Source organism: Sesamum indicum, linkage group LG8 (genome assembly GCF_026168435.1).
Source record: "Sesamum indicum cultivar Baizhima isolate 11 linkage group LG8, ASM2616843v1, whole genome shotgun sequence".
Taxonomy (NCBI): Eukaryota; Viridiplantae; Streptophyta; class Magnoliopsida; order Lamiales; family Pedaliaceae; genus Sesamum; species Sesamum indicum.
This window is the reverse complement of record NC_142664.1, coordinates 3,072,258-3,086,800: the sequence shown is the minus strand read 5'-3', so window position 1 is coordinate 3,086,800 and position 14,543 is coordinate 3,072,258. Positions and strand designations below refer to the sequence as shown.

At 34.6% G+C, this 14,543-nt stretch overlaps 4 protein-coding genes across 5 annotated transcripts; 2 read left to right on the top strand and 2 right to left on the bottom strand.

Moving 5' to 3' along the window:
• Nucleotides 1–2,167: 2,167 nt before the first annotated feature.
• LOC105167517 (Pollen Ole e 1 allergen and extensin family protein) lies at nucleotides 2,168–3,679 on the top strand. Its single transcript, XM_011087284.3, has 2 exons — nucleotides 2,168–2,564; nucleotides 2,649–3,679. The coding sequence occupies exons 1-2, from the start codon at nucleotides 2,405–2,407 to the stop codon at nucleotides 3,593–3,595; spliced, it is 1,107 nt and encodes a 368-aa protein (XP_011085586.2). The 5' UTR covers nucleotides 2,168–2,404; the 3' UTR covers nucleotides 3,596–3,679.
• A 1,598-nt stretch (nucleotides 3,680–5,277) lies between these two features.
• LOC105167515 (serpin-Z1C) lies at nucleotides 5,278–6,830 on the top strand. Of its 2 annotated transcripts, XM_020696482.2 has the most exons (3): nucleotides 5,278–5,735; nucleotides 5,922–6,151; nucleotides 6,374–6,830. In XM_020696482.2, the coding sequence occupies exons 1-3, from the start codon at nucleotides 5,346–5,348 to the stop codon at nucleotides 6,720–6,722; spliced, it is 969 nt and encodes a 322-aa protein (XP_020552141.2). In that variant the 5' UTR covers nucleotides 5,278–5,345; the 3' UTR covers nucleotides 6,723–6,830. The 2 variants fall into 2 exon arrangements, with proteins under 2 accessions (XP_020552141.2, XP_011085584.2); XM_011087282.3 differs by having other exon boundaries at nucleotides 5,922–6,830.
• Nucleotide 6,831: 1 nt separating this feature from the next.
• On the bottom strand, nucleotides 6,832–8,197 carry LOC105167516 (Alpha-L RNA-binding motif/Ribosomal protein S4 family protein). The gene is made up of 4 exons (XM_011087283.3): nucleotides 7,997–8,197; nucleotides 7,777–7,884; nucleotides 7,538–7,612; nucleotides 6,832–7,296 (listed from the first exon to the last, which is right to left on the bottom strand). The coding sequence occupies exons 2-4, from the start codon at nucleotides 7,863–7,865 to the stop codon at nucleotides 7,065–7,067; spliced, it is 396 nt and encodes a 131-aa protein (XP_011085585.2). The 5' UTR covers nucleotides 7,866–7,884; nucleotides 7,997–8,197; the 3' UTR covers nucleotides 6,832–7,064.
• Nucleotides 8,198–10,695: 2,498 nt separating this feature from the next.
• Nucleotides 10,696–12,655, bottom strand: LOC105167514 (Pmr5/Cas1p GDSL/SGNH-like acyl-esterase family protein). The gene has a single exon (XM_011087281.3). It carries the CDS (start codon nucleotides 12,203–12,205, stop codon nucleotides 11,099–11,101), a length of 1,107 nt encoding a protein of 368 aa, XP_011085583.2. The 5' UTR covers nucleotides 12,206–12,655; the 3' UTR covers nucleotides 10,696–11,098.
• Between the last annotated feature and the right edge of the window lie 1,888 nt (nucleotides 12,656–14,543).

Sequence of the window (14,543 nt, the reverse complement as noted above, 5' to 3'; positions counted from 1 at the left end):
GATTAGTTATATAATTTATTATAATTATTGATAATTATAATTAAATATAAATATTTAATATTAACAATTATAATCAATTTATTTAATATATAATAGTAAATCGCTCTCACTTTAAAACAAAAATTGACATGACGTGTACATGGCATGCAACATATCATTTTTGTGTAAGGTAATGATACATAATAGCATTTGATTTAAATAACTTTTTTATGTGTTAGGAGTATTGCTGAAAAGCTATTTTTTGTTTAAATGGAACTGTACATTTGCATATATAGAGACATAAAATTGTAGGAGCATTTGCATGTCCGAGTCATAAAAACTGTATTGATCAAATGAACCTTTGTCAGGTAATTAGACCCATATTTTAAAATCATTTTTGACTGCATTGAATTGATGAATTTAAATATAAGAGATGATTTTAATTGATGCCATGTTAAAAGAAGTTATAATTTATAAATATTCAACTTTAAATTTAGAAATGAAATATTTAAAAAAAAATAGATTTATAATTATATATCCAATCAAATAAAGTTCATAATTTTAATCCAATTCATCCAAACGTAGCCTCAGAGAATATTACCTATAAAGTATATAATATTTCTTTTATTGCAATTATGTTGGCAACTATATAACGTGAATTTACCATGTATTAAAGAGTTGTCACAAAAATGTAATTCAAAATATTTTATTTTATTAATAACGATAAATTAATTACAATAATTTATCTCGATATACTGAGCAGTACCTCAATATATAAATAATAATAAATAAATTTTAATAACTCATATAAAATATACAAATACTTATACGTTCAAAAAGATTTGATGGTTGGGGCATTGGTGGGTGGGGGGTGTTATGTGAAATATATGATTGTTGGAGTATTTGGTTTTTTATTTTGTTTAGGAAAAAGGAGAGTGAACCCGTGAAGATGCCACGTGAAATTATGAGTCCATTTTGTTGAGCCCGTGAAGAAAGAGAATTCCGTGGACAAAACTATCATTATCACTCGAATATTTGCGGGACAACTACCACAAAATCAATAAAATTCTGAATCCCAAACAATTATTATTATAAATGTTACTGCATTTTGTTGGATACTTCACTTTTATTTAGTACAAGGCCTGTGGCTTGATTAAATTTATTTATTTTATAATTAGCTGGAGTTCGATTTAGTCGAATTTAATGACAGTATTACGATAAGTGACGAAATTATGCCGAAAATAATGATTTAAGAAAGAGGAAAATATAGTTGCAAAATGCAATAGTTACGTGTGGATGAGCCTTGCTGATCGATTCGGAAGGTTATGAGCTTGAATTCCATGAATATGGATATATATCAATTTTAATATAATAGTTTGTTTTTTTTGTTTTTTAGTTAAATGTATAAATTGTTAGTTTAAATAAGACTAACTTAGTTGGTGAAATTGAGGCTCCATAACGTTAAAAGTCATTGGTTTGAACTCCGGCTTATGCGTGGGATGTTCTTTCTACTGAATAGTAGGTGTTGGTATTTGCATTGGTTTGATTTAGTCTATTTGATATTATTGATCATAGTATGACTGTTGTAATAATTTGTTGGATATTGATATCTGATAGAAATAATTATAATAAATTTATTTTAATTAATAATAATTTATTGTTTTTATTTAATATATATATATATAGCCACAATCTGGGTTCTTTTTATATGAATTGAATGTGAAAACATGGTGAATATAGATAATTTTACGTTAATATAATATAAGTTATTATTGATGGAGGTATATCCACACAGTATAATATTTTAACATAAAAAAAGAAAGCGAAAAAATGACACTTGTCTCTGACCTAAGTAATGGAAGAAATGGGATTTTGGAGGGGATGAGAAGATCATGAATTTTGTGCCAACTATAAGAGTCTCGTGAACCAACTGGGACCCCAACTGTCCCTTCACCCAATTCTCAACCAAGAACTTCACTAATCAACAAAACTACTAGAAACTAGGGTTTTTCTTCTTTTCTATTTTTCCTTTTTTTTTTTTTTTAATTAGCCATTGGTGTAATTCTTGAATGGACCCGATGCAATTCATTAGTTAGCATCGTACGGTCATCATTTGATCGGATGCAGATGGTCCGAGTGTAGAACGAGTGTGCTAGGTATTTCAATGTTTGATTTGCCTGTTTGCTACCAAGGAAGTAAGTGCTGATAGTTTGCAGTTCACTTGTTTGTCCATGATTGACATTAAGAGCCTTCCTCTCTCCTAGTATAAAAAGGGTTTTAAGCATCCCATAAATCCCTATCTCAGACAACCACAAAAATACAACACTGACCCTTATAAGAGAGACCAACCCTTTTGCTCAAAATTTCATTCTTCAGACATATGTAGGACAAGACTTTGAGTTTCTAGTCTTTTGGAGTTTCCAGAATGTCTTGGTTTTGGACAATAATTTTTCTCTGTGTTGCATTCACCATCTCCTCAGAGGGTAAGCACCACAAGAAGCATCCATCTGCTGTTGTTGTTGGCACTGTCTACTGTGACACATGCTTCCAGCAGGATTTCCCTAAGGCCAGCCACTTCATTTCAGGTGATTTTCTTACATTTTTGTCGGATCCCGTTTCAGTTTAGTACTTAGACATCAAAGTTTGATTCAAGAATTCTTCTCCCTCAGGTGCATCTGTTGCAGTAGAATGCAAGACCACAAGCTCAAAGCCGAGTTTCCAACAAGTGGTCAAAACAGACAAGAATGGAGAATTCAGAGTCCATCTCCCTTTCTCTGTCAGTAAACATGTCAAGAAAATCAAGAAATGTGCTGTGCAGCTGATCAGCAGCAACGAACCCTTTTGCGCCGTGGCAGCCACCGCAGCCTCGTCGAGCTTAAGTCTCAAGACAAGAAAACATGGGACGCATGTTTTCTCGGCAGGTTTCTTCACGTTCAAGCCACTGAAACAGCCTGAAATATGTAATCAGAAACCGAGTATCAGTAGTTTCAAGAATCTTGAAAGTGCTGACAAGCCATCTGTCCTAAATCCTAATGATCCCTTGTTTCCACCACCACTTCAAGATCCTTCACCATCAGATCCACCGACCGGAAGACGGTACCTTCCACCGCTGCCGCAGCTGCCGAACTTGCCGCCTCTGCCTGAGCTGCCCCGGCTGCCTCCACTCCCTGTAATCCCATTTCTGCCACCAGCAGGGCCTAAAAAGACTGCTACTAATTTTAAAGCATCAGAATTGTCGAACCACGAGATTAATCAGCCCAAGTCTTTGTTTTTTCCACCAAATCCACTCAATCCACCTAGTCTTTTTCCTCCAAATCCTCTTCTGCCACCACCTTCTCTGATTCCTCCGGTTCTTCCTTCTCCACCACCGTCAATATTCCCTCCGCTTGTCCCTTCTCCTCCACCTTCGGTATTACCTCCGCTTTTCCCTTCTCCGCCTTCGCCACCTTTCTTCCACCTGCCGCCAATTCCAGGGCTGACACCATCTCCACCGCCGCCGCCACCGCCAGTGTTCCCAATCCCTCTGCCTCCTTTTCCGTTCCAGCCGACCCCTGGCTTCCCCGGAGTGCCACCGGCGGGTGATGCTTCTTCACCATCAAAAACAAGCTCCCCTTGATTTTGCAGTTACATATATAGCAGCCATGTATAATTACACTGAACTGATCATACTTGCAATAAAATCAGCAACTTCATTACTTTATTTCCATGTTGTATTATATGTCTTTACTCTGTCTGCCTGTATTGAAATTGTTGCTGTAAGAAGATCTCGGATGTGAAACATAGTTCATATGTGGATTTTTAGGACCTTAATATAGTTCATAATGTGGATTAATCTGGTAATATATATCATGATATATAGTGTTGATCTTGATTATGAAGTGCTTCGTGCAAGGTTTCTGTATGCTGAAGAGAGAAGCTGGCTAGATTCTTGAACCTTAATCATCTAAATTGAAGGTCTAAGAATCTGTTTGCAATAGCTTTCGCTTTGAATAAGTTGTAATAAAAGTTGAAAAGTTAGTTGTGTAAAAGTTGAGAATGTTAAGAAAAAAATGACAAAAAGTTATGACTTTTGTCTCAATCGAGATTCATTTAAGCAGCTTCAAAGTATAATAATAATAGAAATTTCTTTTTCAACAAAAAATTAATACGCAATTAAATTCAACTATTCCCAACACTGGTGATTTGTGGTTCAGTTACTATATCGCGTTGATAGGAACTCTCAATCTGACATTCGTAGAGGGCCTACCTCTCTTGGCAACTTCAATAGTTTCCTTGTGTAAGAGAATCGATCAACTTACGCTACTGCCATCTCTTTAGAATAATAGCTACATGGCATCAGATTATCGTCTGTCCCAATATAAAATGTTAAAGAAAGAATGCTTAATGCCTCAGTTTCAACCATCTACTCTTAACTACGTAAATGGATCTGACAGACAATATACTCTAAAAAGGTATAATTACACTCTCTTCTTAAAAATTGGTATATTATATGTAGATTTTTTATATCAGCTGACTGACACGACGGTGGCTCCATACGGGATGAAGGTGGAGCTTGAGAACAACAACAAATCTGAATTAGGACAAGGAAGCAAGGGAGCAATAGCTACATAGGGCAAGGCAAGAGGAAGAGGAGGCAGAGGCAGGGATTAAGGCATCTAGTATACTCTTAGGATTCTGGTAAGAGGGCGCGCGTCGTTTTTTGGGGACCCAAATCCGTTAGTATGGAACATTTTCTTTTCCAAGTGAAATCTGAAAAATTACGTCAACACCCAATATATTTGCTTATATCTAATAAATAGGTCTCTCCATTAGTCAAAATTCATAAAATTTGCTGAAATGAACAAAAACCTCGAATACAAATTGATATTTATCCCTGATAGATTTATTGCACATCAAATACATCTTTTTATAACCAAACTATCCCATACGTTTTCACATGTTAATCTACGTGATGAGGTATATTATCATAATTATAAGGGTAGTTTAGTTGAGAAAAATTTTATTTTATCTACAATAAGTCAATCGAAGATAAATATTAATTTTCATTCAATTTTTTTGCTTATCAACAAATTCAATCAGTTTTGACTAATGGATGACCTGTATGTTAATGGAAGCAAACTTCAAGAGTACTAAATTTAATGTGCCAAACTACTAGGAATACTACATGTAATTAGATCAAACATTAAGGGAGGAAAGTGTAATTATCCCTATTATAAATGAGGAACAACCACCTCAATACTAGAGTCAACAAAGTAAACCATCCATAATCAATTAATATATATGATTCCGCAGGATAACATATTATAAATGACTGCAATCAGACACTGCAAAGATTGTCATGACTCGAACTCTCAACTCACGAGACAATGAACATCGGTTTCAACTCAAGTTTCTGCCTTCGGATAGCGAACTTGGTTCTGCAGGAAGAAGCTGAAAAAGGGTCGAATTCAGTACTCTCCCCCTTATCTTTCCAAGTATTGCTGTCCTTAGTTGCTGCAGGTTCGACTGGCCGGACTCTGGAGCAGTTTCTTTTGCATTTGGGATCTGAAAATCTTGACAACCTTAAGTTGCTCTCCTCAAAACTTGTTGCCCTTTTATCAGTGCGCAGAGATGATACGAATCTTGCTGCGGGCCCTTTGGTATCATTTGCTAACGGAACTTGGGTTGATCGTTCTTTGGGTCTGAGATTTACGTTTCAATCAATGGCTGAAGAGGTTTTCAAAACTCAGGTGAAAGAGGTTGATTTTGCAAATAAGGTAGGCATTGTTGCCTGGTAATTTTTATCACTGCAGCTTCAATCTCATCCTTATGTTATAGCACAATTTCTGTTGGGAACAGCTGAGTTCTACATGATTTCTGTCGTCTTTTATAGTATAAGAATGATCCATCAGGATGACTGTGTTTCATCTGATTCATCACAATATTTGCTTGTGTTTTTGAAGGCCGATGAAGTGAGAGATGAAGTAAATTCATGGGCTGAAAGTATCACTGGTGGACTGATCAAAGAAATCCTTCCACTCGGATCTCTAAACCAGGATACTGCACTTGTCCTTACAAATGCACTCTACTTCAAAGGAGCATGGAATAGGATTTTTGACACGACGAGGACCAAAACTATGATTTTCCACCTTCTCAACAGAGAGGAAGTCCCTGTTCCCTTCATGACCAGCAGGTATAATGAGAAACATCTTTACGGGGAGAACAGTGAATACAAAATTCTTCAAATGCCTTACCAAAATGGCCAAGATATGCGAAAATTTTCCATGTATTTCTTTCTTCCAGCGAAAACTGATGGATTGCAAAACCTAGTTCAAGAGTTCCGTTCCAATCCTGAGTTCTTTAGTCAAAACTTTGATTTAAGAGAAGAGGAACTGACTGAATTTTGGATCCCCAGATTCAAGTTCTCGTATGAGTTTGAAGCATCAAGAATTGTCAAAAACCTCGGCCTAGATTTGCCCTTTACAAATCTTGCTGAGTTCAACGAAATGGTGGATCCCCCTTGTAGCAACAGACTCTGTATTTCTAAAATATTTCATAAGTCGTTTATTGAAGTGAATGAGGAGGGCACAGAAGCAGCAGCCAGCACTGCAACCACTTTTGTGCTCTTTTCTGCTACATTTCCCACAGTAAGTTTTCGGGCGGATCATCCTTTCATCTTCATGGTAAGGGAAGAGGCTTCAAAAGTTGTCTTTTTTACTGGGGCTGTTCTTAATCCTCTTGAACAGATGACTAGCTCCTCCTGAGGATTCTTGAATTGTGTTATTATCTCTGTGTAGTTGGTTGATTTGTATGAATAGTGGAATTCACTTTACAGAAGTTATAATGAATTGCATGAAGAGCACTCTTGATCACTTCAATGCACAATACTATAGGCACTGGCATAAAATTGAGATCACATTTGTTGCATTGATACAAAAATGTGGATACCAATAAGGTATTGATATGGGCACAGCAATATCATAAAAAATAGAAAAGATAAAGTATGTAAAAAATATAAGAACTCTCAAATTCTACAGAACTGCTATCCACAAATCTTGCTTGCAAGACAGGAACCCATAAAGCCATTCCAAGAAAACATTGAAGTGTTAGTTCATGGCATCATAGTCATCCAACTTCTCGTTGTACTCTAAGACCTTCCTCCTAATCTTTGAGGTATCCACCCATGTAATAAAGTCTTCCATATTCCTGGTGACGAGGAAAGCTGGGTCAGTAACAGTATCTGGTCCTACGCGAATATGACCCTGTTCGATATATGTAACAGCTTCTTTCAGGTGTTCTGCAAACTTCAGCCGCACCAGGACAGTAGCAAGCCTACGCCTGAAGCAAATAGAAAGACACCAAGAAAAGCACACTTAAGATCTGATTTCACACTATTTGTGGTTTCTTTAATGACAGATTACACATGTTGGTGCTATTTCTGTGCCATCACTTAGTGTCTTGAATTTATAACTGGACAACGAATGGTTTTTCTTAAAAAAAATTGGATCGGAAAGACGACTAATGGTTTTGTTTATAAAGAACATCTTAGCAATAACCTGCACATTAACACCTGACTTACCGGCAAAAGGATGATACTGACAACCGTTCACACAAAGCTAAACTTTTTCGGGATGGTATCACCCCCATGTTGTACCTAAATTGATGGAAAATCAAAAGAGAAAACTTTTAAAAACAAATTACAACTCTCCCTCATACTAATTAGTAAATAAAAATAACTCCAGTTGAAAAAACCACAATAATCTATATTTGGAAAAGTATCAACGATTCCAAAACTGAATTTCCAATCCTAAAACTCACAGCTTTTCAATAAGTGCATCGGTCATCTCAATTCGAAAAGGGTCTCTCGGATCCATCTGTTTCAGTATGTTCACTAGCTTCTGCACCATTCTACACAAACTCGAATACCTAAACCATTACAGCAATTCATCTCAAAACATTATCAGTCAAACTTCACCCACACTCAAAAGCAACTAGGCAGCCAATTACATGGATATAACCAATGGGATTTGAAATTTACTTTTTGTAGGCGTCTCTGCCGGTAACGTGATAGCGATGAATTACTAGGGACTCCCTCTGACCCCCTTCTCTCTTCTATTCCAAGAAATTAACTTTCTTTAAAAGCTTCTTCTCATGAAACTTCAGCTTCCTCATCTTCTACAGGACAAAACCTTACACTAAAACCTAGAAATTCGGAATCTGAATGCAGAGAGCGACTAGCGCTGTTCGAGATATAGTTTGGGCCATAAAATGTATAGAAAACTTGGGCTCAACTAAGAAGCCCAATTTTGAAGGAAACATAGCCCAATGCCATGGTGAAAAATCACATGAGCTCCATTTGTTAAGGCAAATTATCTTTTAATGTGATCAAGAAAGTTATTTAATTTTCTTAATACATTAAGTTGACTTCAAATTGATGATAAAATGAAAAAAAAAAGTTAACCTAAAAGTTTTTAATCTAAAAATTTATTAAAATAAAATGATGTAACTCTAATATCTGTTGTCTTGGTTCAAAAGGTACTTGTTAATTTGATATATTGCTTGTTTAAAAAAAAAAGGAAAAGAAAAGAACTCTATGGCTCTTGACCAATAAGGGTAAATTACAATGAATCATCCTAAATATATTTTGTGGTTTAAAAAAATATTAAAATTCTTTTGATTTTAACGTCTATTTAATAACTAGCTCGTTCTGTTAATTTATTAAGTTTTCATTCATTTTTTGTAATAAATTAATTTATAATTGCCTTCTAGCCTATAAAATAATTTTACTTATCCTTTAAAAGAAAATTATGGATAAGTAGGGTATAAAAGAAATTTCACCTTGTTAGCTTTTTCTACAATTCTCCATTTTTTCTCAAAAAAAAAAACAACAAGAAAAAGAAGAGCAGAGTTGCTATTTTCAGACCTCTATTAAAGGATTAGATAATTTCATCAAATATCAAGAAGTATTGATAATTTCTCAAACAACGATAAGATATTTATAATTATATCAAAACTCAAGAGAGCTAGTTTTAACTAATCCATAATTAATTATATGGGAACTTATGGTCAGTTTTCACAAACTACATCTATCTTTTGCATAATTACATAAACCACCCTAGATAATCAAAAAGCGAGGGCTATTTGTGCAATAATATTGATATTTTTATAATGTATGTATAATTATTCAAAAAATAAAGATAATTTGTATAGCTGATATTGACGATTCTAGTATATACATGTATAATAATTCAAAAGATAAATGATTTATATAAACAAATCATAAGTCCAAAGATGTTAATATAATTATCCGTAATTATATTGTAGTGTCCTGTGAATTGCAGTGCAGTGACGTGAAGTTGCAATGAGTCATGTGAGGTGTTCGTTGTTCCATCTACAAAGGTGCATTGATATCCATTGTTGAGGGTGTGAAATCCTTTGAGTAAATTTATTTTTTATGTTTATCCTTTGAATTTAAATAAAAATGTTAAAAATATATCTGATATGGAGATGTATTCTTGACTGCAAACAGTTTAGAAACATCCCACAAACCAATACAGCAGAACATTCACAATGCCAATGCCAATGCCCTGAAAATTTTCAAGTGTACAAAAGGACATTTCGGAAAAATCCCTGGATACATTTCTCCAAACTACACATTATAGCATCAACCTGTCAGACACCAAAACGTTGATTTGCATCTCTTGTAAATATAAAAAAGCAGAACTATTCAGTCCGTCTGTTCATCAGAAAACCTTCAAACTTCATGCGCAACTGTTGCAGAAGACCAAACATCCTACGAAATAATCTTGGTGCATTTTCTACAATGCAATACTGAGAAACAGTAAACGTTCAGAAACATCCTACACTTGTGTTTGGTACTTTATTTTATCCTTTCTCTCTTTTCCTTATCTTCTCCTGGATTCAAGAACCAACCTTAGCTTAAGTCAAAGGAGATATAAGCATCAGCTGAACTATCCAGGAACTCCTCGAAACATCAGTCACATGGGCTGATCTTGAGGTCCTCGTCTGTCAACTATAATACATCATCGGTAAACAAGTCTAACCCACAGTCACTCCTAATTTTCAGTAAAAGGTTTAGCACTATTTAGTTGGGAAAGAGAAAAATGTGATTTGGGAGAAATCTATTAAATGTTTCAAATCATATTTGGGGGAACAGGGGAACAAAAGCATTCCCCTGAAACAACAAACATAGCCCAGATTTTTCCTCTTTTCCCCCTTGTTTCAGTTCCTTCACAAAAAGCTTAAACTTGCAACATCTAGTTCTGCCCCTTCCCCTCTGGAAGGCATTCTAAAGGTTTTCCATCAATCTAATAACCATTTCTCTAGTCAAACAACATAGCACTAATATACAGCCACTGCATATAATGTCTTATCTTTCCATAAGGCTGGCAATGGCATGTAGCCACCCAAAATGACATAACAAATTCAACTTCGGAGTTACATGCTTGGAAATTCACAAGGTATAAGCAAGCACAGACAGGAACCAAGGCAAGAGACATCCGATCAAATCATCTGCTATTAAAAATACCTACATATGCTCAGAGAATTTAATCAAAATATCAAGGAAACACTAAAATATCTCGAGAAAATGCCAACACCAGTTTCAGCATGAATCAGAATAGAGGTAAGAGAGGGAAAGAGAAGCATGTCTCTATAATTAGTGAAAGCATAGGAAAAACAATCTTTAGGATGAATACGCAACTCTGTCCAATCAAATAAAGTTGGAAAGAAAAAATCTTAACTAGCCTCTTTACTGTTGAAAGCATGTGTTTAGGAAACTATTACAACACACTGTATGTCTTCACATCAAAATTGGACGTGAGACAAAGTAGCTTCTCTAACTAATATCACGTGCGTGTGACTATTGGGCGAGCACAGAAAGAAGTAAAAGGGAAAAACCTTCCACCTAATCTATGATGATAAAATCTTACCGAGTTGATGTGGACTTGATTAATGTCATATAAAGGTTAGAAGGGCAAGCAGCTGAAAGTCTGAAACACTGAAAAATCTGGCTATCAAGAGTGAATCAACCTCCACAAAATTTCAAATATTGTCAATCAACCTTCTACTCCTCCATGACAATCAATTCTCCTGTGGTCCAATAGCAAACAAAATTTTATCACTCTGGTTTTTGATTAGATTCAATGAGTAACGCATTCAACATTATTTGCACTGCAGCATTATAAACAACTCCATCATAATGCATTCCATCAGCTGTACAAGGAGGTCCACATAAGTCGCTCAACATACGAATGTCAAGTTTTAGAAGTGGTCCACCAGATTCACGCAAAAGCTTGCTTCCATAAAGCTCATTGTCAAAAGAGTTGCACATTTCATCAGTCATCCTCTCCCTCTTCTCATCAGTGTTCAACATTGATGTTATCAACGTTGGCATACCAACCCAAAACAAGTGCAAAATGCGGGTAGACTTAGACTCGCTCATTCCTCCGCCACCAGCATCCAAATTTGAAGAAACTGGTAAAAGAGCCAAAACATTATCCCTCAACATCCGCAATGAAATGCCATAATCCGAAGCATTGTTCACGTGCAGCATATCCCACAAACCTGCCCCCATCACCATAACATCCGGGAAATTCTTATTTCGCTTGAACTGTAACATCAGTTCAGTCAAATTCGCAACATATGGAGCCCAAAAAAAATCCAATTTCATTCCAATCTCTTCAACCATCATTGAATAATCGCTATGCCTCTTAAACAAATCCCCTTTGATTCTTTCCATGCCCTCTGATCCTATAACTAACTCTAGCAACGAAACAACCACTAACCTCGCTTGAGAGTCCCCAGCAACAACTACCCACGACCCATTTAACAAATCCGATGCATCTGATTTCTTTAACTTCTGAAACTCACATTTAGCAACCTGATCCGACTTGATCCACTGCCATGACTTCTTGCAACCAATTTCATGATTATCAAAAGGGCCATCATCGCATTCTCTAGTATTGCCATACATGACACTATGCAGAGAAAAAATGCAGGAATCATGATACAAAGAAATTGGAGCTGAAATTACCTCTGACGTTGAGAGAAAAACAGAAATCGAAGGGAAATAAGGCATCAAATGGACACCGACGGCAAGAGTAATAAAGAGGGCGCAGCTGAAGAATAACATCTTGTTACGGCTCAAATGCCATCCCGCCATACCCATGGGCACAAACAGAACTATACAGGCCGCCAATAAGCCTAACTGGACGGCCCCAATCATTTCCAACAAAACGCAATAGCCGTTTTTTTCAGTCCGATTATTTGTACGTTAATTGGGATGAAGAAATGAGAACGAAAATCTTAAGCACCCGATAGTCACCTAGTATTTCAGATAACTCAAATTATTAAAACCCAAAAGAAATCTCAACTAATTCCCCAGAGCAACAAAACCCATTACAAATAACACGGGGACGATGCCCTCCGTTCCATAGTTTCATGCCGCAACGCGCCCGAGTGCGAATCAGAGTGGATCGAAGCAGATTTTGATGAATCCACCGATATATCAGACTAACGCGGCTGATCCAGTTCCCGGAACGGCTGTTCTTCCGCGTTCTCGGTGCCTTCCTACAATAGTTTATGCGAATGGCGCCGGCGACGGTGCAGTGAAATTACAAGGAAATCGAGAAGAATAAAGGGCAAAAGGGAAAAGAAAGGACAAAAGATAGAGAGGGAAAGAATGAAAATATTACAAAAATAAAAAATAAAAAAAAATCAAGATTTTGGGTTGCTGATATTTGTTTAATTTATTTACTTAATTAATTATGTAAATAATATGTTTCCATTATATATAGCGTAATTATTCTACTTCTTTGCAATCAATAATTTATTAATTGAATTAATAAGATATATAATTCTATTAATGTTATTATCTGTGTTGAATGATTTAAGTGTAAATAAAGTGGTTGTTTAATATAATATTATAGTCAAATGTTTCAATTTGAATTTTATTACCACTTATTTATTAAAAAATTATATATCTAACAATTTAAATTTTAAAATAAAAGCTAATTTATTTGGTTAATTAAATTAAATGGGTACTGAATAATTAGGTGAGATGAGTTTTAGCATGCGAAGAATAATACATTATAGGGTAAATTACAATGATATCTCTATTTATTAGTTGTTTGAAAAATTATAAATATTTTCTTGATATTTGGTGAAATTATGTAATATTTGATTTAATCCTTATAATATTTTTTTATTTTATTTTTTAAAAAATTATAAACTTATAAATGATCAAACGAAAAATATAAAAATTATAAAAAAAAGTATCCATTTAATACATAAAAAATCAAAAAATTTGAAAGAATAAATAAAATTATAATTTATAATTTACATGAGCATTTTGGTGAGTTCACCACAGAAAAATAGATGACAACTTAACGAGTTGGGCTAATTGTTAGACGACCATTAAAATCAAAAGATATTGATAATTTTTTAAATAATAAAAAATATTTATAATTATACCAAATTTTAAAGGAGTTGGTTGCAATTTACCTATATCATATTCATATTCATACATATAGGAATATCCATTGATGGCAAATTAGGTAGAGTGAGAATGATTGGTTGGGCTGTTGCTGTTAGGACTTGGAAGTAGTAACAACTTTCAAATCTTTAAACCACAATTCTTATTTGCAAATATTAGCTTCATTGACCAAATATATATATATATAAGCTTTATTGCTTTTCTAATATATATTTTGCCAAAGAAAATATATGCTGAATTGAGATAAAATTTGGTTTCCCACGTATAGGATAAATTATGTTTACACCCTTAAAATTATTTTTAATTATACAAACATTTTAAAGCATATTACACTGACACTCTTTCGAAGTGTATATCAAAAATTCTACAAATAACAGAGGGAGTCTGTGTAATTAAATATAATTTCAAGAGGTGTTTATATAAATTATTGAAAAAATCTTATTTTTGATTCTATATATTAGGTCATATTCAATTTTGGTCCAATTCATTATAAATTCTTAATTTCAGGACATTATCTTTTAGTTTATCTCAATCTTAATCTCACCGTCAAATAATTGACGAAATACGTTAATTGCCGCTAAAGATGTTTGCCTCTCACATGGTATCATTGAATGCGTATTTGGGGGAGGAAATCATACATTTTCAGCCCTAATTTCTTTCCTAAATTATTTCCTCTGAAATTGCTCATTTCAAAACCCATCTTAAACCTTTTTCTTTAATCCAAATCTCCCATTGAAGATGCTAAGAAGAAGAGATTATCACTAGAAGAATGAGCCTTCATGACCCAAAATTAAAACGATTTCCCATTTTCTTCTTTATTTCAGCCACTTTTTTTTTTTTTTCTTCATTTTGTGCAAGAAATTCACATTCTTTCTCATTTTGGACATTTCTTCTTCCATTTTGTTTATTTTGCGAAGGAGCCATGTATGATTTTCTTTTTGCATGTACATATTGATGGATCTTCCATTGTAGAAGTCGAATGACGCCATTTTTTTCAGAAGTTAAAGTTGGATTTGGATTGGAAGAGAGAAAATGGTGGAAGAACCCTAATTTCTAATTTTTCCCCCTT